The sequence below is a fragment of the Podarcis muralis genome, chromosome 7, assembly GCF_964188315.1.
Source record: "Podarcis muralis chromosome 7, rPodMur119.hap1.1, whole genome shotgun sequence".
NCBI classification, from domain to species: domain Eukaryota; kingdom Metazoa; phylum Chordata; class Lepidosauria; order Squamata; family Lacertidae; genus Podarcis; species Podarcis muralis.
This window is the reverse complement of record NC_135661.1, coordinates 1,275,286-1,300,695: the sequence shown is the minus strand read 5'-3', so window position 1 is coordinate 1,300,695 and position 25,410 is coordinate 1,275,286. Positions and strand designations below refer to the sequence as shown.

Here is a 25,410-nt window from a genome sequence, read left to right as displayed (position 1 = left end):
TCATGGCCATATACCGAGCCCTGCCCCCCCCCCTGGCAGAAGAAGAGCATGAGTATGCTTGACTAATTTGTGAAATGCCCCCTGAAGAGATCCCCTTGAGAGACACAGTTGTCTATACCGGGGTTCAACATGAGAGTCAAGCTGGAGAAACAACGGTGACTTGTTTCTAAGCTTGAAAGGGGGGAATGTGGCAAGGCCACCTGGAAGAGTTTTACCTTTACCTTTTATGTATAACCATAAATACTGATAATAATGCTTAAATTGTTAAGGCTAGAAGTGTCTAAAATCTTAAGAATCAAGATTATATGCTTTATGTATAACCATGTATCCTAATAATGCTTAAATTGTTAAGGCTAGAAGAGCCTAAAATCTTAAGAATCAAAATTTTATGCTTGCAACATACGCTTCTGGTTTCTTGTTGAATGATTTTTTAAAAACCTTAATGATTTCTTCATGAACTTTGTTCCAAAAGCTTTTTATCTCCTTACACCCCACCATATATGGTACATTGTTCCTCTCTCGGTGTTACATCTCCAGCACACATTGGTTTTTTGCTTATAGATTTTTGGCGATTCCATGGGGCAGGGGTTAGGTACCACCGGTAGATCATTTTCATTAGATTCTCCCTTGTTGTATAACATGCTGTGAACTTGATGTCAAATTTCCACAGCTAACATTATGTTGTGGCCAAAATCCTGCGCCCACTTTATCATAACGTCCTTTATCATCTCATCCTTGAGTTCCCATTCCAAAAGTAGATCATACACCCTAGATAGGGTCTTTTTATTCATTTGTACTAATTCCTTTTGTAAGAATGACTTCTTTTCTCCAAAACCAATTTTCTTATCCTGATTAAATATATGCACTATTTGGTGATATTGAATCCAGCCGTTACAATACTGTTTAATTTCTTCATACAATTTGATTTTTAATTGGCCCTGTTCTACCTTTATTAATTGTTGGTAAGTTGCCCAATTTGTGCCCATGTTTGTCTTTTTTACCGTTATCATCTCCACTGGGGATGCCCACCAGGGTATTTTGGGCTCTAATAGTCTGTAGTACTTATCCCAGACCTTGTATAATGAAATTCTTACTACAGTGGTGCCCCGCAAGACGAAATTAATTCGTTCCGCAAGTTTTGTCGTCTAGCGAATTTTTCGTCTTGCGAATCACGAAATCCCATAGGAATGCATTGAAAATCAATTAATGCGTTCCTATGGTCAAAAAAAGTCCAAACAAAGCCAAATTTGGTACAACAACAGTTTATTAACTGCTCTTTAAAGTCACACATACTGTAAAGAGCAGTTCAAAAATTGAAGGGAAAATAAATTAACTTTATAAACATGACAGAAAAACATTTAAAAATCAACAAAGTGTACAGTACATTTTCTAAGACTCTGGGGGACCACTCGAAGAAGGCTCCTCTTCCACTCTTTGCTTCTTGCTCAAGAACCTGTCCATAGTCTGCTGCTTCATCCGCCTTTTCAGCACCTCCCTGAAAGGCGAAATGACCCTCGTATCAAAAAAGTTCCCAACGTCATGTGCCACGTGCACTCCTCCAGAACAGCTGGGCGGTTCTTCACGATCCTGGTGACTCCCTTGGCTGCATCAGTCGCCAGGATCTTCTTCCTCATCTTCAGGATGGTCCCGATGGTTGATGGATTCCTCCCGTACTCCCTGGCGATGTCCGCCACACGCATTCCGCCGTCGTGCTTCCGGATGATCTCCTTCTTCATTTCCAGCGTCACCTTCTTCTTCTTCCTCTCGCCGGCCACCGCAGCAGCAGTCTTCTTGGGTCCCATGGCAGCACAGCTCTTACCTTCGTAAACTCAGAAAAAGAGAAAAAAATCAGTGATGTGCTTCAAATCCAAAAAATTCAAAAGCACCCAGCCACCCACCACACAGAAATTAAAACCCAGAACCAAGGCCTTGAATCCCAAACACCCCAACCCAAAATCCAAAACCCCCCAAAAAAGTTTTAAAAGTTTAACTTGCCAAATGGATGCAAGAGAAGTTCTGGAAAAGCTTCAACAATCAACCACCGAAGTCTTCAGAAACCTCAAATGGCTGCAAAATAAGTTTTGGAAAAGCTTCAAAAATCCCCAATGTCTTCAAAAACCTCAACTGCTCCCACAGACACCCACCCACCACACAGAAATTGCAAACCCCTCCCCAACTGCTCCCCCTGCCCCTCCCCAACTGCTGCAAACCCCTCCCCAACTGTTCCCCCACCCAGACAAAAAAAAAATTTCAAAAAATAACAACATGGCCCAATGGTCCCAGATTCCTGCAGAAACCTCCCCAACTGTTCCCCCAGCCAGCCAGCACTCAGAAATTCAAACTCAGAAATTTTTTTTTGAAAAAAAAAACAACCTGGCCCAATGGTCACAGAAAATCATAAAAATTCCAAAAAAAGCCCCACAAGCTCCCAGATTCCTGCAGAAACCTCTCCAACCGTTCCCCCAGCCAGCCAGCACTCAGAAATTCAAACTCAGATATTTTTTTTTGAAAAAAAAAACCTGGCCCAATGGTCACAGAAAATCATAAAAATTCCAAAAAAAAAAGCCCCACAAGCTCCCAGATTCCTGCAGAAACCTCCCCAACTGTTCCCCCAGCCAGCCAGCACTCAGAAATTCAAACTCAGAAATTTTTTTTTGAAAAAAACCAACATGGCCCAATGGTCACAGAAAATCATAAAAATTCCCAAAAGAAGGCCCACATGCTCCCAGATTCCTGCAGAAACCTCTCCAACTGTTCCCCCAGCCAGCCAGCACTCAGAAATTCAAACTCAGAAAAATTTTCAAAAAAAAACCAACCTGGCCCAATGGTCACAGAAAATCATAAAAATTCCAAAAAAAGCCCCACAAGCTCCCAGATTATCGCAAACCCCCCCACAACACCAAGTCCTTGAATCCCAAACACCCCAACCCAAAATCCAAACCCCCCCAAAAAGTTTTAAAAGTTTAACTTACCAAATGGTAAGTTTTGGAAAAGCTTCAAAAGTGAGCAAAGTCTGAGAAAAGGCTACCAAACCACGTGCTAACAGTTGCTCCTCAAAGTCAAGTCGCAACTGCAGCTGTTCAAGCTAAGCACCCTTTGTTTTAACGGTTTTTAGACAAAGGAAACAAAGTCGCGAGACGTTTTCGTCTTGCAAAGCAAGCCCATAGGGAAAATCGTCTTGCGAGGCAACTCGAAAACGGAAAAACCTTTCGTCTAGCGAGTTTTTTTTGTCTTGTGAGGCATTCGTCTTGCGAGGTACCACTGTATATGATTTTAAAAGTCCTTATGCACTGCCACTTTGTTGTATGTTAGGTAGGCGTGCCATCCAAACCTCGTATTCCAACCTTCTAAATCTAATATATCAGCCTTCTTCAAGAAGGTGGGGTTGTTTTAAATGGTTGTTAAATGTGTTACGTTGATTTAGATTTTGTATTTGTGGGCTGGAGTGTTGTTTCAGGGCTCTTGTATTGTTTATTAGTGTGCATACATTGGTCTTGTGGCTATTTTTAGTATGTTTTTATTTAATTTATATTATGTTCTGATATTTTTATTATGAATTTTGTGCAGTGATTATTCTTATTATTTATTTTGTGCTTCGTATACTTGGTGTTGTGAACCACCCTGAGATTCAAAATCAATAAAATCAACAATCAAAAACAACATCAACAAGAAACACAACAACAAAAAGGTTTCCTACCGCTGTGTACGGAGGGTCGTGAGGGCAGCACCACTCCTCTTGGTCGATCCTGGTGGCGTTGATGTTCCTGGCGCTGGTCCAGACTGGATCCTGCGGAGAGCAGAAGATGGTATCTCTGCAGCACAACTCTGGTGTCCACGTTGCCTTGGCCTGGCGCTACTCCGGATGTTCTGTCAGGAGGAGAAAGGGGCTCGTTGAGAAACGTCCCATCCAAACAGCCCACCAGATGTCCCAATAGCCCACCAGATGCCTCACTCACCTGGCATGCAGCTCAGGAAGTCCTTCGGGTAAGGTTCCCTGTGAACGCAGTGGAGCAGCCTCCTCAAAAAGCGCTGGACCCTGCCTTTCTTCCGATGTCTATAGGCCCGCTGCATGATGTTCAGGCAGCTCCTCCCTGTCTGCCTAAGCTCTTCTTCCTCGTGCTGCTGCATCTCCTCCAGCCCTGAGTGGCAAGGGAGAAAGGTTGAGCAAGGCAGAGATGCACAGGAAAAGAGCCACCCATCAACAATATGAAAACAGCCGTCAGCTGTGTTTGTGTGTAAGAGAGAGCAGTGAAGTCACATTCCAATTCTCTTTGCATGTTCATCTTGTGGCACCTCTGCCTGAACATACATCTGAGAATTTGCCTTCCCCTGAAGACCTTTCTCAGCAGAAGCATCCCTCCCTGCCCTCCGTACGTCTCACTCACATGTTCCATAGGATGCCATGTCTTGATTGCGGATGAAACTGGCATCCCGGAAAGCCAGATGACCTAGAGAGAGAGAGAGGGCAAGAAAAGGGACGTCATCTGGGTGCAAAGCAAGTGGAGACAGAGGCAGCTCGGCAGGAGGACAGGTATGCTCTAGAGGCCTCCACCCTCACGGAGCACTCAGAGCAAGATCTGGGCACAGATGGAGGCCTACCTAGCAGGTGGCCTGGGGACATGTCCATCCTCCCTGCCATTGTTACCAAGACGTTTCTGTCCCTCCCTACCAGGGAAGAACGTTGCTTGACTTACCCAGAAGCAGAGCTGCCACCCTGGAGACAGCTGGCAGCCTGTTGGCAGACGGCTGCGTACATGATAAGGCAGCACTCCGAAGGATGCCCTTGCTGAAGGTCTTGCTCTGTGGGCAAAGACAAAGGAGAAGTGGCATCAGAGAGGCTTGAGAGCGCAGCAGAAGAGCCTTGCACTCCCAAAGACATGCCTGGGCAAAGCTGCCAACAAAGGCAGAGGGACCTTACCAGATGCTTGGCAGCCTGGTGGAGAGCAAAGTGGAGGCTAAATTTGTTGGAATGAGCCCACCACTTGACTTCTGGGGCTAGATGGGAAAGAGCCTTCCTTGCGGCCTGCAACACAAGAAGAGAAGAGGGTTACAAATTGCGGGACATAGTCTCGGAAGCTCCTGAGAACAATCCCTCCACCTCTTTGGCCCTCACCTTGGCCACTTCAAGGTCCTCGTCTTCGAGGTGAATGAGGACCACAACCAGTTCGTGAATGGCTTCCTTTTCTGTTGTTGTAATGGGAAGTCTTTGGTCTCTCGCCCAGCCCCGAAGCAGCCCCAGATGTTCGATGGCTGATGCCCGGACGGAGGCTTCCTCCTGTAGGCAGAAAATATCAGAGGTTTTGTTTCTCATCAGATCACTTTCCAGAGGAACACCCTCCTGAAGCCAGAACATCTCCGCTGCATGCCAGTCTAAACCCCACCCTTCCTCTTCCAAAGCATTCCTCCTCCATTGGGTGTGGTGTCATGTTTCCCCTCATACTCACATGGGCAGCCAGGCCGCAGTAGGTTGCCGCCAGCTTCTCCAGGTCTTCCTCTCCCAGCTCCCTGGAATGGTAGGCTTGGTCTACCAGCTCTATCAACTCTGGGAGGACATCAGCTTCTACATAAAAGAGGGAATCCCTCAGGAAGAGCCGCAGAAGCGCAGGGTCCTACACAAAAGAGAGAATCTTTTCAAAGGTCTGAAAGGCCTCATGCCTTTTAGCACAGGCCCTTCAGTATTGTGCCAGGGAAAGAGTGCTGGGCCATGATTAGAATCGAGATCTGTACCCCCCCCTCCTCTGAGCATCACTTGCCATGCCAGAGTCCAGAAGCAGGGATATCCCTCTGACGCTGAGCTTCCGAACTTCCAGGCAGTCGTATTCCAGCCAGGTGAGGAGCTGCTCCAGTGTATCTTCACAGGGATAGACCTCCAGACGGCAGCTGAGCAGCTAAAGAGGCCCAAAGAGAAAGAAACCCTTCAGGGATAAGAGGCTGAGGCAGGTTCTCCTTTTGCCCACCATTTGCAATTCTGCACAGAGCAAGCCCACTGAAGTGAATGGACCAAAGTTTGCCATGTACATCAAATCCAATGGGTCTACTCTGAGGAGCACTAAAACAGGCAACAGTCCTTAGGCTCAAAGTAGCCCAACACTCGGCAGAAACCAAGCCAGGGCCTCCTTGCTGCACCCATTTCCTCCCGCGTCAGTCCCCCTCACCTCGATGTAGATAGCTGCCGCGACTTGTGGCATCCCGGCAAAATCCTGGTCCTCGAGAGCAGCGATGATGCTTTCCACCATGGGAGGGATCCACCAGCTTCGCTTTCCGACGGCTCTGAAATGGAGAAGGAGATCTTGGTAAGGAAGGGAAAGACACCGCAGGAAGCAAACGGGCACAGTCCGATCCTGTGCCTTCAGCTCCATTTGCCAGGCCACTGGGGAAGGTCACCGCGTTCTTCCTCTTACCTCACCATGGCAGACAACCCCTGGCTGAAAGTCTCCCGGCAGAAAAGTTGGTTGATGATGGCCGCCTCCACTTGCTCTCCAGTGGTGCCAAGAAGGAGGTGCAGAACTTCCTTAGCCCCTCTGGAACCAAAGCAAGGCCAGTTTTACCAGGAGGGTCATTGGCACACACTCACATTCCTTCCCCAGCAGCCGCCTGAAGGAGAGCCTCCCTTGGAAAACCAAGCTGGACTGGAACCCCCCCCCCCCCGAGGCTGAAGGGGAAAGGACTCCATTGGTCCCTTTGCAACACACTACTCACCCGAGGAATTCCTGATAGTAGTGGAAGTTTACAACCATCCCCAGGAGAGCGATCAGCAGCTGTGGGAAGTTCTGGCGCACAGCTGCCTTGTAGTCCTCCATCCTGAGGATGGCGTGCAACAGGCTGCTGAGATGTTGCTGGAAGAGAGAGGGGTGCAAGTCACTTTCTCTGCTTTTCTGCAGAATACAGGAACCCCTCGATATTACCCTGGGAAGAAGGAAGCCAGGAAGCAGGTGGTTGGTCCTTACCACTTGGGTGGCAGATTCCGCCAAGGGGCTTTGGTAAATCTGCTTGGCCATGAGATGGATCAGCTTTTCTGGATCGGCCGATGGTAAAACCTCCTTCCACACTCTCTCGCAGTCTCTGTGAATGCAAAAACAAGAGCAATGGTCAGATTCAAGTCTTCTGCTTGCTGCCATGCTCCAGAGAGAGGAAACGGCAGCAAGGGCTTTCTGAGCAAGCCCTGCAGCTTGCCAACCTCCCCCTTAGCCCAGTAGAACCTGGAGGGCTCCTTACCCGAAGGGAAACTGGAGGAGATATTGCACCACTTGGTCCAGGTGGTGGTGCGCCAAGATGGAGAAAGCGAAGACGGCCATGTTCCTGCCTTGCACTGTCGGCCCCTGGCTGATCCTATAGAAGGCCTCCAGCAGCACCTCCACCTGTCAGAGAAAAGGAGAGGGTTGCTTGGAGAGTACAAGGAAGCGGGGCTGTCTCCATCCCTCATTGAAAGAGGGACCCTTGACCTGTGCCACCACAGCCTCTTCCTTCCAAGGTACCACTCAGGGTCCTGGGGAGTATTGGACCCAGGCAGCTCCAGGGCGCCAGTTCCCCTCTCCATTGTGGGCCAAGAGAAGAAGCTTGCCAGTCTGCTCCCAGAAGGAGGAGGGTTCCCCATCCCTGAACCCATGTTTCTCAGGACCCTTGGCTGAGCTTCTTGTCCTGACGTTGCCAGGCCCCTCTCAACTAACATGTGTCCTGGCCACCCAATGGCATGAGCTTGCCTCCCCTACACCAAAGCGGAGAATCTTCTTCTCTCCTACCTTTCCAGATGCCTTACCTTCACTTTTGTGCCGCCAAACTGCTTGATGAAATTTTGCAGCAGGTGGGAGATGTCCAAGGGGTCAAAGCTGCTCTCAAGAACCAGGTCTCTGGCCAGGAAGCACATGGCCTCCAAGAGCTGCTCCGCAGGGAGAAAGGCGCCAAAGACCTGAAGCGAGAGAGGAAGGTCAGAGATGCCCACAGGGCAGGGCTGGGGAGCAGAAAACCCAGGTGCTGCCTCTGCAGAACCCAGAACATGTGGCTTGAGAGACAGCGACTTACCGTGGCAAGAGAGTAACAGTTATTCACGAACAGCCCAGGAACCGGTCCTCCGGTGGATTCGAGGACCTCCTCAGCTCCGATGATGAGCATTTGGTTCCTTAACGTTCCTGCCAGTGTCTCTGCAAAGGAAAGCCAAAGCGTTAGTTTGGGTCTTGCTCACCCCACCCCATGCTGGGATGCATTCTTCCAGTCTTACCTTCGTTGCACCGCAGGATGGGCAGAAGATGGCAGAGGGCCTCTGCTGCCCGCTGCCTGCTCTCCGGGTCCGGATCCAATGCACAAAGGCAGGAAATCGCCACCAGTTGGCCATAGGAGCATGCATGAATCACTGCCGATGGCTGAGAAGAAACCCAGAGAAGGGACTGATCACCATTTTTCCTATAACATTTTTATTCCAAACATTCCAAAACATTTAGCATCCTAAACCTAAACCCTCTTTTCCTAATCTTTGCTTTTTTTCTTCTTTTCTCAGCCACTTTACTCACTATGGCCCAGCTCTGTTCTCCAAATTGAGTATGTGCTGGGATGCCTGATCGTCCCTTGGGCACCTTGCAGGGTGGGCCTAGAAGCAGCAGCCTGAAGGCCTTGACAGCCCTGCATGGTTGCAATGCTTCCCTTCAGTAAAGCCACTTCTGAGCTGGAGAGGAGGTGGGGTTGCGGGCTTCATGCCCTCCCCCCACGTACTCGGGGCTGGCTTGCAGCCCCCATGAGAGCAGGGCATCCTCGGGCGCGTCATCTCCCTTGCCAGCCAATCGGCTGGCCCGGGAGGTGTGGCCAGCGCTATTTAGGGCCGGCGCGGCTGAGGATTTCCCTTTTTCTCCCAGTGCCCCAGCTGCTCCGGTTTTCCCACCCTTTAGGTTTGGCTCTTTGACATTGCTATGGACTTCGGTTGGTCGCCGTCAAGGGGCCCGGCAGGAATTTTTTCCACTTGGCAAATTGGCACCGGCCATTTGGCTTTTTGCCTACCTCATAGCAAATTGTCACAACTTCCTCGGCATTGGCAGTGAGGCATTGGTAAGGGTATTGTTATGCAGATGAGTGGGGGGAGGAAGCGCCATCACCTTCCCCCATATCGAAGGGTAGTCCGGTAAAGGATTCCGTGGGGCGTTGCCCTGTCCGAAGCCTATGGAGGTGTGGGCCTAAGGCACGCCCCGAGCGGTGACCCTGGGGGAGCTCCTAGTTGATGTACATCAGCAGGACTCCCCCTACTGGTGGTTAACCCTTGCCGGTCTTCTAGCAATCAGGCTGAAGCCGGTTAGTCGATAGGACCAATGCCTAAGCCAATACCACTCAATTCCTGTAATCAATAAAGTTGTGGCCTAATTTTGCCCATTAACCTAAAATACTGGTGTCCTGTGTCTTTATTTCCGTGGGGGAGGCGGGAACTCGCCACGCAACTCACATGTTCCTGGATCTTCTGCAGGAAGGCGCAAAGATCTCGGAGCGCCTTCCTTCGGCTCATCCCACTCTTTATTCTTGCGACGAAATCCATAAGTCTGTTGTTCAGCTGGTCCCTGCTGCCGCTTTCAGGAGGAAGATCAGCCGCATCCAGAGAAGCTGTGGTTGGGATGCTGAGGGGAGACAGGAGTAGCACTTTTGTCAAAAGGGTTTATTGCCCCCCATCCTTCAAAGACCCCAAGCACCACCACCATAGAAATGGACCGGGGTTTTTTTTTAAAGCAATTGATTATGGGGGAGGGGATTAGCACAGGATTACCTTGGAGGAAGATCCTCCCCATCTTCCAGGCCGATTTCCGATATTTGATCTTCATCAAAATCAATTCCCTGTCCATGAGAAAAGAGAAACAGGAACATCAGAATGTGAAGAATGGATCAGACCCATTCATGTTTTTGTGCTCATCAGGAAATCACAGACGAGGTAGGTTGGGAAACAAACTGAAAATCTCTGGCCTCCATTTCCTTAGAGACCTTATTCATCCTTCTATTCATTGAAGCCTTCGGTTAAGAGTTTGGGTGTAATCCATGACACCTCCCTTTCCATGGAGACGCAGGTTACAACAGCCAAAGTGACATTTTTCCACCTTCGCTTACCTTACCCGCCCCAACCTGGCCACAGTGATCCATGCGATAGTCACCTCCAGGCTTGACTACTGTAATTCGCTCTACGCGGGGCTGCCCTTGAAGCTGTCCCAGAAACTCCAGCGGGTGCAGAATGCTGCAGCGAGGCTCCTCACGGGGTCTCTGCCATGGGAGCATATTCACCCAGTGCTTTTCCCGGTGGAGTACAGGGTCAGATTTAAGGTGCTGGTTTTGACCTTTAAAGCCCTTCACAGCCTAGGACCCTCGTACCTATGGGACCGCCTCTCCTGGTATGCCCCACAGAGGACCTTAAGGTCCATATATAGCAACACCCTAGAGGTCCCGGGGCCTAAGGAAGTTAGATTAGCTCAACCAGAGCCAGGGCCTTCTCAACACTGGCTCCGGCCTGGTGGAACGCTCTGTCTCATGAGACCAGGGCCCTGCAGGATCTGATTTCTTTCCGCAGGGCGTGTAAAAAAGAGTTGTTCCACCTGACCTTTGGCTTAGAATCAGTTTGATTCCCTCCCCCTCTTTCTATTTCCTTTTCCCTCCTGTGAAGAGGCTGCATCCTAATGTTTTAATGTTGTATCTTAATCTTTTAAATTGTATTTTAATCAACATTTTTTTATTATTGGTTGTTAGCCACCCTGAGCCCAGTCTTGGCTGGGGAGGGCGGGGTATGAATAAATTTTATTATTAGTAGTAGTAAAGGAGCCCCTTTACTACATGGTGGCAGCGGTGGGATGGAACTTCCCTGCAGAAAGGCACTTTGATTTTAAATTGGCACGAATCTTTTGTGTACTAAGGCGTTTTATTTTTGGGGGGGATAGAGATAGTCAGGAATTATGGAAGCCGGGGCTCCCCAGGAATACACTTTGCGAACTGTGGACGAATGGGGTCCGGGTGGAGAAGGCAGTTCCCTTCCTTCGGAGACAACCCCCCCTCCCAACCTCCAAGTCCCAGAGTGGAATCCGCCTCCTGGTTTTCGGGAGATCCCGAGTCGGAGAGAGAGTTGGTGGACGCCAGCGAATTAAGAACTGTTTGGAAGGGTGGGCAAGAGTCCTGCAACTTGGAGAGAGAGAGGGGCGCGCCAGTTAACCACCCCTTGTCACCTTGTGAGGAAGTGGAAGCTGGGATGGCCTCCACACGTCCTAGAGGGAACTATCTTGTTTATGCAGAGCCTAAAGAGATGGAGTTTTCAGAGGGCGATGCGGTTGAGTGGGTGCAAAACCATTCTTATGGGGCAGAGAGTCAGCCGGATGGCTTATGAGTATCAAGATCTGCCGCAGCAGCTGCAAGAAGTGTCTGTGGGAGACCACCGTCGAGAGTGTCCATCGTGCGACATTCGCAGAACGGTGAGACGGCGTTCCCCCACCCCAGGACGGGTCTACTCGCCAGTAAGAGCTTGGGAAACTTGTGGAGCGGTGCAATGGTACGCGGCGGAGAAGGAGGAGGAATTTCTCCCTAGACCCTCGCGTGTATACGCAGCGGAGGAACACCTGCGTCCGGAGGGATGAGCGTCTCGACATCCTGTTCCAAGGTATGACTACAATCACGAGGAGCCACGAGGAGAAAATGGCAGACAGTCTCCTCCGGGGCTAACTTTGAGCAACCTTAACTGGGGGGCATTTCCGAAATATCAGCCCCCCACTGATGTTCTGAGTTCTCTGACTCTTTTTGAAGTAACCTGCCGAGATATGGGGGTGTCCCTGAAAATGTACATGCCAATTTTGCGCTCCCTAATTTGTGGAGACCTAGCCGAATTGATGGGCCATCTCCCCTCATCCCAAATCCATGACTATGAGCGCTTAAAAAAATTAGTCATGCAAAGGCATGGACTTCATCCTGAGAACTATCGGAGGGCTTTCTGAAAAGGGGATAAGTCTTGTCCCTCAGACAGCATTGCTGTGTATTCTGCGAAAATGGCCCAGAACTTTGAACTTTGGCTTTCAGCCGAAGGTGTGTGTGGCTTTGAAGAACTTAATAATAATAATAATAATAATAATAACAAATTTTTATTTATATCCCGCCCTCCCCAGCCAAAGCTGGGCTCAGGGCAGCTAACAACAAACAGAATAATCCAACATTCTAAAAACATTCATTATAAAATTAATTAAAATCAAATTGATGGCAACCATTAAGCAAAATTCTGTGCAGATTGCCAGAGGAGGGGGTCAGGCTGCGCCCTGACCAAAGGCCTGGTGGAACAGCTCTGTCTTGCAGGCCCTGCGGAAAGATGTCAGGTCCTGCAGGGCCCTAGTCTCTTGTGACAGAGCGGTCCACCAGATTGGAGCCGCAGCCGAGAAAGCCCTGGCTCTAGTTGAGGCCAGCCTAACCTCTCTGTGGCCTGGGATCTTCAGGATGTTTTTATTTGCAGACCGTAAATTTCTCTGTGGGACATACCAGGAGAGGCGGTCCCGTAGGCACGAGGGTCCTAGGCCATATAGGGCTTTAAAGGTTAAAATCAGCACCTTAAACCTGATCCTGTACTCCACCGGGAGCCAGTGCAGCTGGTATAGTACCGGATCCGTGCTTCAAAAGCACGTTTTTTGGCCATGGTATGACCAGGAACCCATGGATCCGAGTTTTTTGCGGTGCAAGCTATGCCCCTGGGCATGATGTGTGATTTGACGGTGAGTTTGGGCTGATCTAGTGCAAAAAGCATGAGGATCCGTGCTTCAAAACCACGTTTTTGGGCTACGGTGTCGCCAGGAAGCCGTGGATCCGTGATTTTTGTGTTGCAGGCTGTGCCGCTGGACATGATATGTGATTTGACAGCGAGTTTGGGTTGGCCCAATGCAAAAAGCATGAGGATCCATGAGGATCCGTGCTTCGAAACCACGTTTTTGAGCTGTGGTATGACCAGGAAGCCATGGATCCTAGTTTTTTGTGGTGCAGGCTGTGCCCCTCGACATGATATGTGATTTGACAGTGAATTTGGGTTGGCCCAATGCAAAATGTGTGAGGATCCATGAGGATCCGTGCTTCGAAACCACGTTTTTGGGCCACGGAGTGGCCAGGAAGCCATGGATCCATGATTTTTGTGGTGCAGGCTGTGCCCCTGGACATGATGTGTGATTTAACGGTGTGTTTGGGATGGCCCAATGCGAAAAGTGTGAGGATCCAGGAGGATCCGTGCTTCAAAACCACGTTTTTGGGCCGTGTTATGACCAGAAAGCTGTGGATCCTAGTTTTTTGTGGTGCAAGTTGTATCCCTGGACACGATGTGTGATTTGACAGTGAGTTTGGGCTGGCCCAATGCAAAAAGTGTGAGGATCCATGAGGATCCATACTTCAAAACCACGTTTTTGGTCCACGGTATGGCCAGGAAGCCGTGGATCCGTGATTTTTGTGGTGGATGCTGTGCTCATGGCCATGATGTTTGATCTGATGGTGACTTTGGGCTGATCTAGTGCAAAAATAATGAGAATCCATGAGGATCCGTGCTTTGAAACCATGTTCTTGGGCCATGGCGTTGCCAGATAACCGTGGATCCAAGTTTTTTGTTGTGTAGTCTGTGCCCCTGGGTATGATATGTGATTTGCCGTTGAGTTTTGGTTGGCCCAATGAAAAAAGCGTTAGGATCCGTGAGGATCCGACCTTCAAAACCACGTTTTTGGTCCATGGTGTTGCCAGGAAGCCGTGGATCTGAGTTTTGTGGTGCAGGCTGTGCCCCTGGATATGATGTGTGATTTGACAGTGAGTTTGGGTTGGCCCAATGCAAAAAGCGTGAGGATCCGTGCTTCGAAACCACGTTTTTGGGCCACGGTATGGCCAGGAAGCCGTGGATCTCAATTTTTTGTGTTGCAGGCTGTGCCCCTGGCCATGATGTGTGATTTGACAGTGAGTTTGGGGTGGCCCAATGTAAAAAGCGTGAAGATCCATGAGGATCCGTGGTTCAGAACCACGTTTTTGGGCCATGGAGTGGCCAGGAAGCCATGGATCCGTAATTTTTGTGGTGGATGCTGTGCCCATGCCCAAGATGTTTGATCTGATGGTGACTTTGGGCTGATCCAGTGCAAAAATCATGAGGATCCATGAGGATCCATGCTTCGGTACCACGTTTTTGGGCCACAGTATGGCCAGGCAGGTGTGGATCCGAGTTTTTTGTGGTGCAGGCTGTGAACCTGGCTATGATATGTGATTTGACAGTGAGTTTTGGTTGGCCCAATGCAAAAAGAGTGAGGATCCATGAGGATCTGTGATTCAAAACCACGTTTTTGGGCCATGGAGTGGCCAGGAAGCCGTAGATCTCAGTTTTTTGTGGTGGATGCTGTGCCCCTGGCCATGATGTGTGATTTGACAGTGATTTAGGTGTGGCCTAATGCAAAAAGCGTGAGGATCCATGAGGATCCGTGCTTCGAAACCACGTTTTTGGGCCACAATATGGCCAGGAAGCCGTGGATCAGTGATTTTTGTGGTAGATGCTGTGCCCCTGGTCATGATGTTTGATCTGATAGTGACTTTGGGCTGGTCTTTTGCAAAAATCATGAGGATCCATGGTTTGGAACCACGTTTTTGGGCCACGGTATGGCCAGGCAGGCGTGGATCCGAGTTTTTGTGGTGTTGGCTGTGCCCCTGGCTATGATATGTGATTTGACAGTGAGTTTGGGTTGGCCCAATGCAAAAAGTGTGAGGATCCATGAAGATCCATGCTTCAAAACCACGTTTTTAGTCCACGGTATGGCCAGGAAGCTGTGGATCCGTGATTTTTGTGGTGCAGGCTATGCCCCTGGACATGATATGTAATTTGACGGTGAGTTTGGCTGATCTAGTGCAAAAATCATATGAATTCATGAGGATCCGTGCCTCAGATCCATGTTTTTGTGGTGTTGGATCCATGTTTTTTATAGTCCAGTTTGTAGGCATGCCTTCTAGGTGTGATTTGACACTGCATTTGTTGGAGTTATTTTTTTAAAAAGTGGAGGATCCATGAGGATCCATGTAGATCCGCCTTTTACCCAGACCCCTAATAGAGCAACTTATGCGCCACCTGTCTCCAGAAATTGCGAGTTTGGTTGCTGACCACGATCTTTAGAGGAGGCCACAGAATTCGCAGAATCTTTTAGACTAAATCATTCTCATCTGGTAAACAGGGGACCGGCCGGTGGGTACAGACTGGCAGCCTCAGCTTCTGGCGGGAGGTCCGGCCCTCCCGTTAAAGATCAAAGCAGGGGTCCCCCTACTCCTGCAAAAGACTCCCCTACAGCAGGTGGGGAACATGCTAAATTGTCTCCGAGTTCCAGACTGTGCTTTTATTGTAAGAAACCGGGGCATATAAAAGCAGTTTGCCCCCAATTAAGTGAAAAGAAGCCTCCAGTTTTGACTTCGACTCCTGCGGTGCGCATGATCCAGCAACCAGAGGAAGATTGGGAAGCGGAACAGCAAAAATCAGGAACTAGGGAAAGCCCGGTCCCGGAGGGGAAGGGTGGGGCAGCTCCTGACGCTATAGCTTCCAAACCAGCTGTAGCCACTTCAAGTGCAGTTATTGTGGGACCTGTGAGTACTGGTGCTGCTCCAAGTGTGCCTGATGTGAAGTGGGCTAATTCAAAGTTTACAGCCCCCATTGAGATCAACGGAATTGCTGTGAACTCTTTCCGAGACACTGGGTCTGACATTACCAGTGTGCCCAGAGATTTGGTTTTGCCCATACAGATGCAGGCTAAACCCTTAAAGATTAGCCCCTATGGTGTGAATGAGATTTTTCAACCTACTGCCATTGTTCCAGTATCGTATAAGGGGTACTATGGAAACCACCTAACTATAGTACATGATCCTGAAGTGTGCAAAAGTCCTGTCCTGGTGGGGAACGATTTGGGATTTAAGGTTTACCAACAACAACTTGCGGTGAACTTTTTTCCATCAAGGTCTTACCCACCCAGGTACAGGGGATGGGAAACTGGGGAACAACACCTCAAGGTTTGAGGGCTGAGGGAAGCCTTATCCCGGATGGGAGGGGTGAAGGTTGGGCGCCTGATGCTATAACTCCCAAAACCACTGGAACTGCTGTGACTGCTGTTCCTGAGAAATCGGTTGGGAAGAGGGTTGGCTTAATATGTACTGCCACCCCTGGTGTTAACTGGCCCACCTCAGCATCTAGCACACCTCCCAGTGTTCACCTTCATCGAATTGTTGTGCCTTCCTTTCGAAGCATATACTCTGATATTGTGACCATCAAATGACTTAGTTTTGTCCCAGCTGAACCAGTCCGATTTTCGGAAGAGTAATCCTAGTGGTGGAAATTTAATTCCCCAATCTGCAACTATTGATTCAGTTCCCTCCCAGGATTTTATGGGGGATCCCTTTGTTCCAGTCCCTGAACCCCAAGTTTGTGCAAACCTTACTTTAGGGGAAGGGGTTTTGAAATCTACAGTTCCTTTCCAGCAGCTTGCAGCGACCCCCCTAGCGACGCAGACTGTGAAAGATGCAAGCGTGTCCTGTCAGCCAAAAGCTGAGAGGCAAGAAGAGAAAGGGGGGCCAGCTCAGCCCAGCCAAGCCGCTGTGGAGAGTTTAGAGTCCTCTGCCATGGTGGGAGATTTGGCCGCGTTTGAAGTAAAGCGGAGATTTGGTCACTCTCTCCTAGGTCATTTAGAAACTGCGGAAAAGTCTCTTTGCACAATAGAGTTTACCCCTTTTGTGCCTGAAAAAGAGTTTTTCTATCCACAGCTCAAGGACTTTAAAGACCCAGTCGATATGTTTATTGTTTTTCAAAAAAGGTTTTGTAATGCAAATGTTTGTGTGGAGAAGAAATGGGATTTGGTGGGTCTTTTACAGAACTTTAGTCCTAGGAAACAGTGTGGTTATGTTATGAGTAAAAGTGTTTTTAGGTTTGATTGGGATTCCATCCTACCCCACCTCTGTGTTCAAAATCTGTTAGGAATTTTGGTTGAGATTTACTCAAGGAGCCCAGAGTTTGTGTCAGACCAGCCAGCTTTTGGCAAGCTCCTAGAAAATCCTTTGTCCATGCTCAGAGGGAGATGGGAGGGATTGGAAGAAGTTGAGTTAATTTTTTCTAAGTCATGGCCAGAACACCTTAAGCATGTGCAGAGAGCTTTGGCCCAATTGCAAGATGCAAACCTGACCATTAAAATGTATAAATGTCAGTTTGCTCAAGGAGAAGTGAGTGATTTCGGATTTAGATTGGGCTTGGGAGCAGAAATCCAGTGTGTACTGGAATGGCTCTTACACCAATTCAAGCAAGCCGCTGAGTTGTTAACACAAGCCCTTGTAAGTTTGTGGGTGATTCTAGCCCCTGACCAGCAACCTCCTTTTGAAATGCAAACCAATGCCAGTCAAATAGGATTAGGAGAAGCTTTGTTCCAAGGGGACAATGAGAGAAGTTGGCAACCTGTGGTGCACCTGAGCAAAGACATGACCCCAGAATTGGCCCTACTAAACATCTTCCAAGACAACAATGCCCATTTACACCACAAAGAACTCATAACCCACCTACTTTCAGCAGCCAGAAACACCATGACCAGACACTGGAGAGACCTGTCAGGAGTAAGCATGGACCAATGGTACCAAATAGTATGGGAAACAGCCCTACTGGAAAAATTAACTAATAAACAAACTGACACGGGGACAAACGGAAGAAGACACCTTCACCCCGGTATGGCTCCCCTTTATCACATACACAGCCCAACAGGACAATGACAATAATCCACCAACAGCATACAAATCAATATGGCTAACCTGATCCAAAACACCCACCCACCTCACTCACACACGAAAACAAAGATCACCACAGCCAATCACAAACAAACAATCACACCCTAGGCCAACCCCAACCTCTCTCACCACCAAAGGAACACAAGTGAACAACACAAGCACGCTGACACCAGACAAATCTAGAAAGATCTCTCTGCCACTTCTTGAAACAATCCAGTATTTTAATATTCTTTTGGAAGCCGCCCAGAGTGGCTAGGGAAGCCCAGCCAGATGGGCGGGGTATAAATTATTATTATTATATATTATCATTATTATTATTATTATAAACTGCTGTGCAAATATGGTTAAAACAGACAATTAAAACAATGCAAAACAATAAATTTAGAAACAAGGTTGTAGTAAAGGGGCTCCGGCCACTCTCCCCTCCCTCACCTGCCCTTACCCTCCATGTGGGTCAGGTTTCTGGAACGGAGGCCAGCAGCCATTTACTTTTTGACAAAACAAAACGCCACAGAAATGGTAATGCTGCCACCACTCCGTCTCAGGGCACCCGGAGGCACAGTCCAAGGGAAAAGACTATGCTCCTTTGTGCCCCACTCTGCAAGCTGCTTCCACAGACTTGCAGGCAGAAATTCATCAGGTATAGCGTAACCAAGTAGTCAGGCGTTGGACCAATAAGCATCCACCCCACCCCACCCCACCTACAAAAAATTCAAAAGAAAATTTTAAAGACATTTTAAAAGCACTCGACCCCTCCAGCAGTAACAGCAACTGTCCTAGTGAGGCCCGTCAGGCCCTGCCCTGGGCCAGGTGGTAAGTGGCAGGAAGGAGCAGGGCCCCCAGGCACTCACACGGGAGAGTCCTCCTGGGCAGAGGAGACAGAAGACAGAGAGTTTTTAGAGGAGGAAAACATGAAAAAAAATATTCTGAATCAAATGTTGGACTCAACTATTTAAAGCAGCAAAGCGGGTGGCTCCTGTCCACTTTGCTGCTTTAAAGCGAGCCTCAGAGGAGGGAAGGAAGGGGAACCATGGCTTATCTAAGTCCAGTTAATAATGCTGAGCCTGATTTTATATGCATCTCAAAGCCCTTGACATATATACATTATTAAGCCCGGGAGGAGGGAATCCGCTGCAGCCTCGAGCAGCGAAGAGGATCCATGGGTCGCCTCCTTCCCTCGTCCGTGGCTGCTTTGAAGCAGGAAAGTGGGAGAGGAGCTGCTTACACGAGTGTAAGCGGCTCCCCTCCCACTTTGCTGCTAGCGAAGAGGATCCATGGGTCCCCTCCTTCCCTCCTCCGTGGCTGCTTTGAAGCAGGAAAGTGGGAGAGGAGCTGCTTACACGGGCGTAAGCGGCTTCCCTCCCACTTTGCTGCTTCAAAGGGAGCCACGGAGGAGGGAGGGACCCACGGAATCCCCTTCCCTCCCTCCTCCCCGCCTCAGCTCAGCAGCCGCGGCTCTTGCTGGCTTTACAATGAGCCGGAAGGAGGGACAGACGGCAGTCCCTGTAAAGCCAGCCAGAGCCGCAGACACACTCTACACAGCTCTTGCTTTAAAGGGAGAGCTGCGCAGAGCTTGTCGGCAGCAGCGGCTCTTGCTGGCTTCGCTCCATAAGACGCACAGACATTTCCCCTTACTTTTTAAGGGGGGGAAAGTGCGTCCAATGGAGCGAAAAATACGGTACTATACCCAATTGCTGACACAGCTTGATTAACACAACTCAGCAGAACCTGCTATGTTTCACAGCTGTAAGAGTGGGTTTCGTTACTTGCCCTGGCCCTTAAAGACATACACAACTTGTGAAGCAACAATGAACCTTCACATTTTAAAGTGACCATTAAACAGTTTTATCCTATGCCTGTTTCTTTGTCCTCATTTGCTCTAACAGTTATCGGTTAAAAATAAATAAATCCTAACTGCTACTTTATTTATATGCTCTTTCTTTTTTTTTTATCCTGGTCTGTGACCATAATAAAGTTCATACAAGTAGGTTCCAGGGTTAGGTCCCCTGGCCATGGCAACCTAGACTTACCTCCATTTGTTGTTGCTGTCTAGTCGTGTCCGACTCTTCGTGACGCTATACTCAAGTCTTTAAACTTGTCCTGGCTCCTCACCTCCGTGCAACGTGAGAAACTCTGTCGCAACAGGTTGGCACACCTCTGCCCACCTCAGGATGCTGAGGAACTGAGGAACCTCAAACGGTCCCAAGCTCCGTTGCTAGGCAACGGCAGTTGGGAACATGGAATTCCCGGCCTCACTGCCAAGGTTCTAGGAGAGTCCGTGTGGCCTAGTGGTTAGAAAATGTGAATGCCATGCAACACTAGGGTGATATATATATATATATTCTTTGAAATGTACAGTTTAATACTTTTTCTATTATTTGTATCCTGCTTTGCAGACTCTTGTTGTCTCCTAAAGAAGCTGACAGGATTGAACCCCTGTACTTACTTATGTGTTTGCCGTGTACATTTATGAACGTTTATTTTATATTTGGGACCTTTGAATTCTGAACTCTGGATTAATAACATTTTAGGAATCTTCCAGAACGGCTGATTCTATTGCTGGGAAGTGACAGACTGGGGTTTTAGGAGAGGGGTGGTATGGGGTTGGGGGCAGGTGAGATGGAGGTGCTTGGCAGTGGGTGTGCTGTATGCAGAAAGCATACTCTTCAATTCCCATGAACCACCTCCTTTCAGTTACTGGTTTCTTGGGCTTGGGGCTAAATCCATGATCGGTCAGAGAAAAATGAGCGGTGGCAGGAACCAGTCAAAGCAAGGCAGATCTTAATTTTACTGTTGCGACAGAGTTTCTCACCTTACATGTTGCATGGAGGTGAGCAGCCAAGACAAGTGTGTGTAACAACTTTTAAAGACTTGAGAAAATGCCAATAATTATAATAATAACTTACTTTTTATACCCCCCCCCCAATCTGGCTGGGTTTCCCTTAGCCCAGAGGTTTTGGACTTTCTTGAGTCCACGGCTCCCTTGACCAACTACATTCTTTCTGTGAGGCTCAGGAGCCCAGCTGTGTCACCCCTTGCCAGCAGAGCTGGCAGCCTCTCGTCCTTTTTCTGACTCCTTTCCTTGTGGAGTGTTCCCTCTTCTGGGCACTTGTGCGCCCATCTCACTCAAGAGGCCGGGGGCCAGCGCTGTCCGGAGACACTTCCGGGTCACGTGGCCAGACAAAGCTGCATCTGGCGAGCCAGCGCAGCACACGGAAACAGCGTTTACCTTCCCGCCAGTAAGCGGTCCCTATTTATCTACTTGCACCCGGGGGTGCTTTCGAACTGCTAGGTTGGCAGGTGCTGGGACCGAGCAGCGGGATTCGAACTGCCGACCTTTCGATCGGCAAGCCCTAGGCGCTGATGCTTTTACCCACAGCGCCACCCGCGTCCCCTTTGAGTCTAGAGAGCCATAAATGCTCTCAGTGGTTGCTACAGAGGAAAAATTCCCCCAACATTTCAGTGTGAAAGAGGAGCCCCTTCATTCTCTAATTGGAGGAGCATATCATCTTATGGTAGCTGAAATGGGGTGGACATCTCATACCCTGATTTTGTTCCTGTGGGATGCAGGGAACAAGTTTGCGTATCCTGACCTCCAGGCAATGGATGTAGACTTTACCCTTCATGAAATTACAGCGGGAAATTCCCCTGAAATAAATACTGGAGCTATATGAGAATTATCATTATAGTCCTTGGTGTTTCCTAGTTTGAGGAAACTTTGGCATGAAATCAGCACCTAAGAAAGACCACACAGTACTTTTATTTATATATATTTATAGTCCCATCTTCCTGGCTGTGGTTGAAAACCTCAAAACAGCTTGCGGGTGTAAAGAGAGTTTAAGATACAATGTATAATTCCCCCTCCCCTAATTTTAAAAAATTTAAAGCAGGAAGCAGAAGAATAGGTTAACAAATGCAACTTTGATAACCATCGCCACATACCTGACTTGTTTCTGAAGAAGCTTGTTCTGCAACTCAGCCAACAAATCTGAAAGTTACTTGGCCATTGGTCTTGCAAGCTGGGGCTTGATGAAATAGCTGGACTCTACCTGGAGAATTGCATGTTAGCCGTCCCCAAACTTCAACACCAGTAAAAACATTAGTAAATGCAGAAACTTGGTCCACCATGCATTTAAAACAATATGATAGTAGTTTAAACAGGCATGACTTCCCCCAAAGAATTCTGGGAGCTGTAGTTTAAGGGTCTGGAGAGTTGTTATGACCTAGCACTGAGATGATGCAAACTCTTAAAGCACCATTAAAAAACCTTAAGAAGAGAGTGTTTTTAAGGCCCATTTCAAAGACTACAGTCGTACCTTGGATCTTGACCGCCTTGTGAGTCGAATGTTTTGGCTCCCAAATGCCACAAACCCGGAAGTGAATGTTCCAGTTTGCAAACGTTATTTGAATTCTAAACATCCTCCACGGCTTCTGATTGGCTGCAGGAGCTTCCTGTTAATTAGGCATGTGTTTGTGTAGCTCTTGGATGTGGATTCTCCTCTCAGCTGAGCAATTACTAGGCATTTTCATGCCACTCTTCAGTCAAAAATGGCTTACAAATGTCCCTGAGAAGACAATCCCCACCCTCGCAATCTAAGGTCACATCCAAACCAGACATGATTTAAATCCCATTTCCCTCCCCCAAAGGATCCTGGGAACTGCACTTTGTTTAAGGGTGCTGAGAACTGTGAGGGGTGAACTACAGTTCCCATAATCCTTTGAAGCAAGCAACATGCTTTTAAATATATGGGTGTGGGTGTGGCCTATGAGACATGACACAAAAGGAAAGGGGAGTGGGAGGGAAGAGGAGGTGAAAGCAGGTCCAGGCTCTAATTCTTAGTTACAGTCACTGCTTTTTCGGGGGGGGGGGTATTCAAGGATACGCAGTACTAGCACCTTTTTCCCTAGCCTTGAAGAAAAGCACTGGTTACTTGCCGGAGCCAGAATGTCAATGGTTGCAAGGAATAAAAAATCAGAGTAAAATTGCTGGTCTTTTTAGCCATATTAATAGAGCAACCCTCTAGTTCCAACTCTCTTCCTTTGCCTGATGCAATGGCTGCTGAGCTGACTGCTCCTGTTGCTCCTGACCATTGGCCGTGCTGGCTGGAGTGGATGGGAGTTGTTGACAAAAAGGGGTAAAAAGGTAAAGGACCCCTGGACAGTTAAGTCCAGCCAAAAGTGACTATGGGGTTGCGGCATGCATCTTGCTTTTCAGGCCAAGGGTGCCGGCGTTTGCGTGGCGAGTTCCTGCCTCCCACCAGTAGAAATAAAGACACATGACACCATTATTTTAGGTTAATGGGCTAAAATTGCCCGCAACTTTATCGGTTACAGGTGATGAGCGGTATTGGCTTAGGCATTGGTCCTATCCAACTATCCGGCTTCGGCCTGCTTGCTTAAAGACCCGGAAGGGTTAACACCAGCAGGGGGAGCCCTGCTGATGCACATCGACTAGTGACTCCCCCGGGGTCACCGCTCGGGGGCGCACTTTAGGCCCTGGCCTCCATAGGCTTCGGACGAGGCCACGCCCCCGGAATCCTTTACTAGACTACCCTTCAATATTTGGGGGAGGTGATGGCGTTCCTCCCCCCCAACACATCTACATAACAATACCCCTACCAATGCCTAACCGCCAAAACCAAAGGAGTTGTGACGATTTGCTATGAGGTGGGCGAAAACCCAAATGGCCGGTGCCAATTTGCCAAGTGGAAAAAATTCCTACCAGGCCCCTTAAAGGCGACCAACCGAGGTCGATAGCGAGGTCAGAAGGGGAACCTTAAAGGGTGGGTGGGTGGGAAAACCTCCCTTTCACAAGCCGCGTGGAGCGTGTGAAGAGACTGAGGATAAACAGCAGCAAAACCCCACACCCACTGATGAAAGTTGTGAATCTGAAACTGACTCAGATGGCTCAGCAGCAAAACCCCACAGAGCGTGTGTGCAGCGCTTGCAGGCTTTTCCCCGAGGAGGGAGACGTGTTGCCCTTCTCCCTCCTCTGGGAAAAGCCCCCAAGAGCCGCACACACGCTCCATGCGGCTCTTTAAAGGGAGCGCGGCTCTTGGGGGCTTTTCCAGGAGGTGGTGGAAGGGACAGAGCGTGACTAAGCCAGAAGCTAAAACAGCGAGAGGGAGCACTGCGCAGTGATCCCTCTCGCTGTTCTGGCTTCTGGGATAGCTGCGCAGCCTGCATTCGCTCCATAAGACGAACACACATTTCCCCTTACTTTTTAGGAAGGAAAAGGTGCGTCTTATAGAGCAAAAGATACGGTAGCTTGCAACATCTTTTTTTTAAAAAAAGGAAAACCAACTTTTTTGTGTGTTGCTGTAAACAATGCAAGTGCAGGAATGGAAACAAACAAGATTCCGGTCAATAATTGCACAGTTTTGCAAAGATGCATCAAGTTATGACGGAGGTTTAACGAACAATTGCTGTCACAATCCGAAATAGAGTATGTGCAAACGGGAAATAAAAAAGTGAAGGAGAGGGAGGGAGGAAAGGGGGCGAGGAAAGAAGCCAGCAAAGTAATAAGGAAAGGTATCAAGTGGAATCAGAATTGTACAGTTTGAAGAGACCCTGAGCATCATCTAGTCCAGGGGTCAGCAAACCTTTTCAGCCGTGGGCCGGTCTACCGTCCCTCAGATCTTGTGGGGGGCCAGACTATATTTTCTGGAGGGGAAATGAACAAATTCCTATGCCCCACAAATAACCCAGAGATACATTTTAAATAAAAGCACACATTCTACTGATGTAAAAACACGCTGAGTCCCGGAGCATCTGCGGCCCGGATTTAGAAGGCGATTGGGCCGCATCCAAACCCCTGCAATGCAGGGATATTCAGCTGTCCCATATGGGGATCAAACTCGCAACCTTAGCATTATCAGCACCACAATCTACCCAACTGAGCTATTTAGTGGGTGGACCCTTTTTATTTATATATTTATGATCTTTAAGAACAATATTCATATGCTCTCGACAGAATTTCAAAAGGATTATATCTAAGCCCCCCCCCCCGTCTGACCGTCCAGAATTCTTTAAACATTGCCCATCCTTGCTAGAATCTGTTTATCTTCTTTCCCCTCGTTGAACCCAAAGGAATCCATCTTGCCACATTCTTTACCAGCTTGTGGGAATTGTTTCCATGCTGGCTGCTGGGTAAGGGAAACTCCATCCTCTGCAGCCTTCATGGATGTGAAGGCTAGAAATATCTTTTTTAAAAATTGTCCTTCTAGCCAGCAGACTGGCAGAAGAGGAACAGAGGGTGATTCTCTACCACCACTTGCTTGGTGGCCCAAGCAAGGGTAGGCCAGAAATTCCTGGTTGGACAGGCAACAGCACCTTGGAGAGCAGACTAAGGTTTGGGTTAAGGACCACGGACAGCTCTCCTGCAAGTGGGGCCAGGCATACAAGTTGTCTCAGCGAGAGATTGCTTTGACCAGCAGACTCCACTGGCCTCCTCCAGTCAGCCTGTGCTAGGAAGGTGTAATTCTCTGGAACGTTCAGTCTCTCCCAACACAAAGACAGAACAGGCAATCTCTTCAGATGGGAGGATAATTCTTCTGCCTCTGTGCTTGCCACTGTTCTCCCCAGAGCTTAGCTTCTCCCAGTTATGAGGCATGCTCAAAACAGTCATACATCACCAGAGATGGAGAACTTTAAAGTGTTAAGATCAGAAGGCGGAAAACA

At 48.6% G+C, this 25,410-nt stretch overlaps 2 protein-coding genes across 2 annotated transcripts; both read right to left on the bottom strand.

The window, feature by feature from the left end:
* Positions 1 to 4,377: 4,377 nt before the first annotated feature.
* On the bottom strand, positions 4,378 to 5,606 carry LOC114590026 (uncharacterized; the record flags this gene model as incomplete). Its single annotated transcript, XM_077930928.1, has 5 exons — positions 4,378 to 4,448; positions 4,695 to 4,800; positions 4,919 to 5,023; positions 5,114 to 5,275; positions 5,445 to 5,606. Coding segments are annotated over 5 exons (606 nt in total), but the record flags the coding sequence as incomplete, so codon positions are not given.
* A 102-nt stretch (positions 5,607 to 5,708) lies between these two features.
* LOC114606677 (uncharacterized) lies at positions 5,709 to 18,310 on the bottom strand. Its single transcript, XM_077932600.1, has 12 exons — positions 18,173 to 18,310; positions 9,737 to 9,804; positions 9,422 to 9,590; positions 8,216 to 8,357; positions 8,020 to 8,138; positions 7,757 to 7,906; positions 7,216 to 7,358; positions 6,948 to 7,062; positions 6,700 to 6,836; positions 6,402 to 6,521; positions 6,156 to 6,270; positions 5,709 to 5,888 (listed from the first exon to the last, which is right to left on the bottom strand). The coding sequence occupies exons 3-12, from the start codon at positions 9,509 to 9,511 to the stop codon at positions 5,709 to 5,711; spliced, it is 1,311 nt and encodes a 436-aa protein (XP_077788726.1). The 5' UTR covers positions 9,512 to 9,590; positions 9,737 to 9,804; positions 18,173 to 18,310.
* Between the last annotated feature and the right edge of the window lie 7,100 nt (positions 18,311 to 25,410).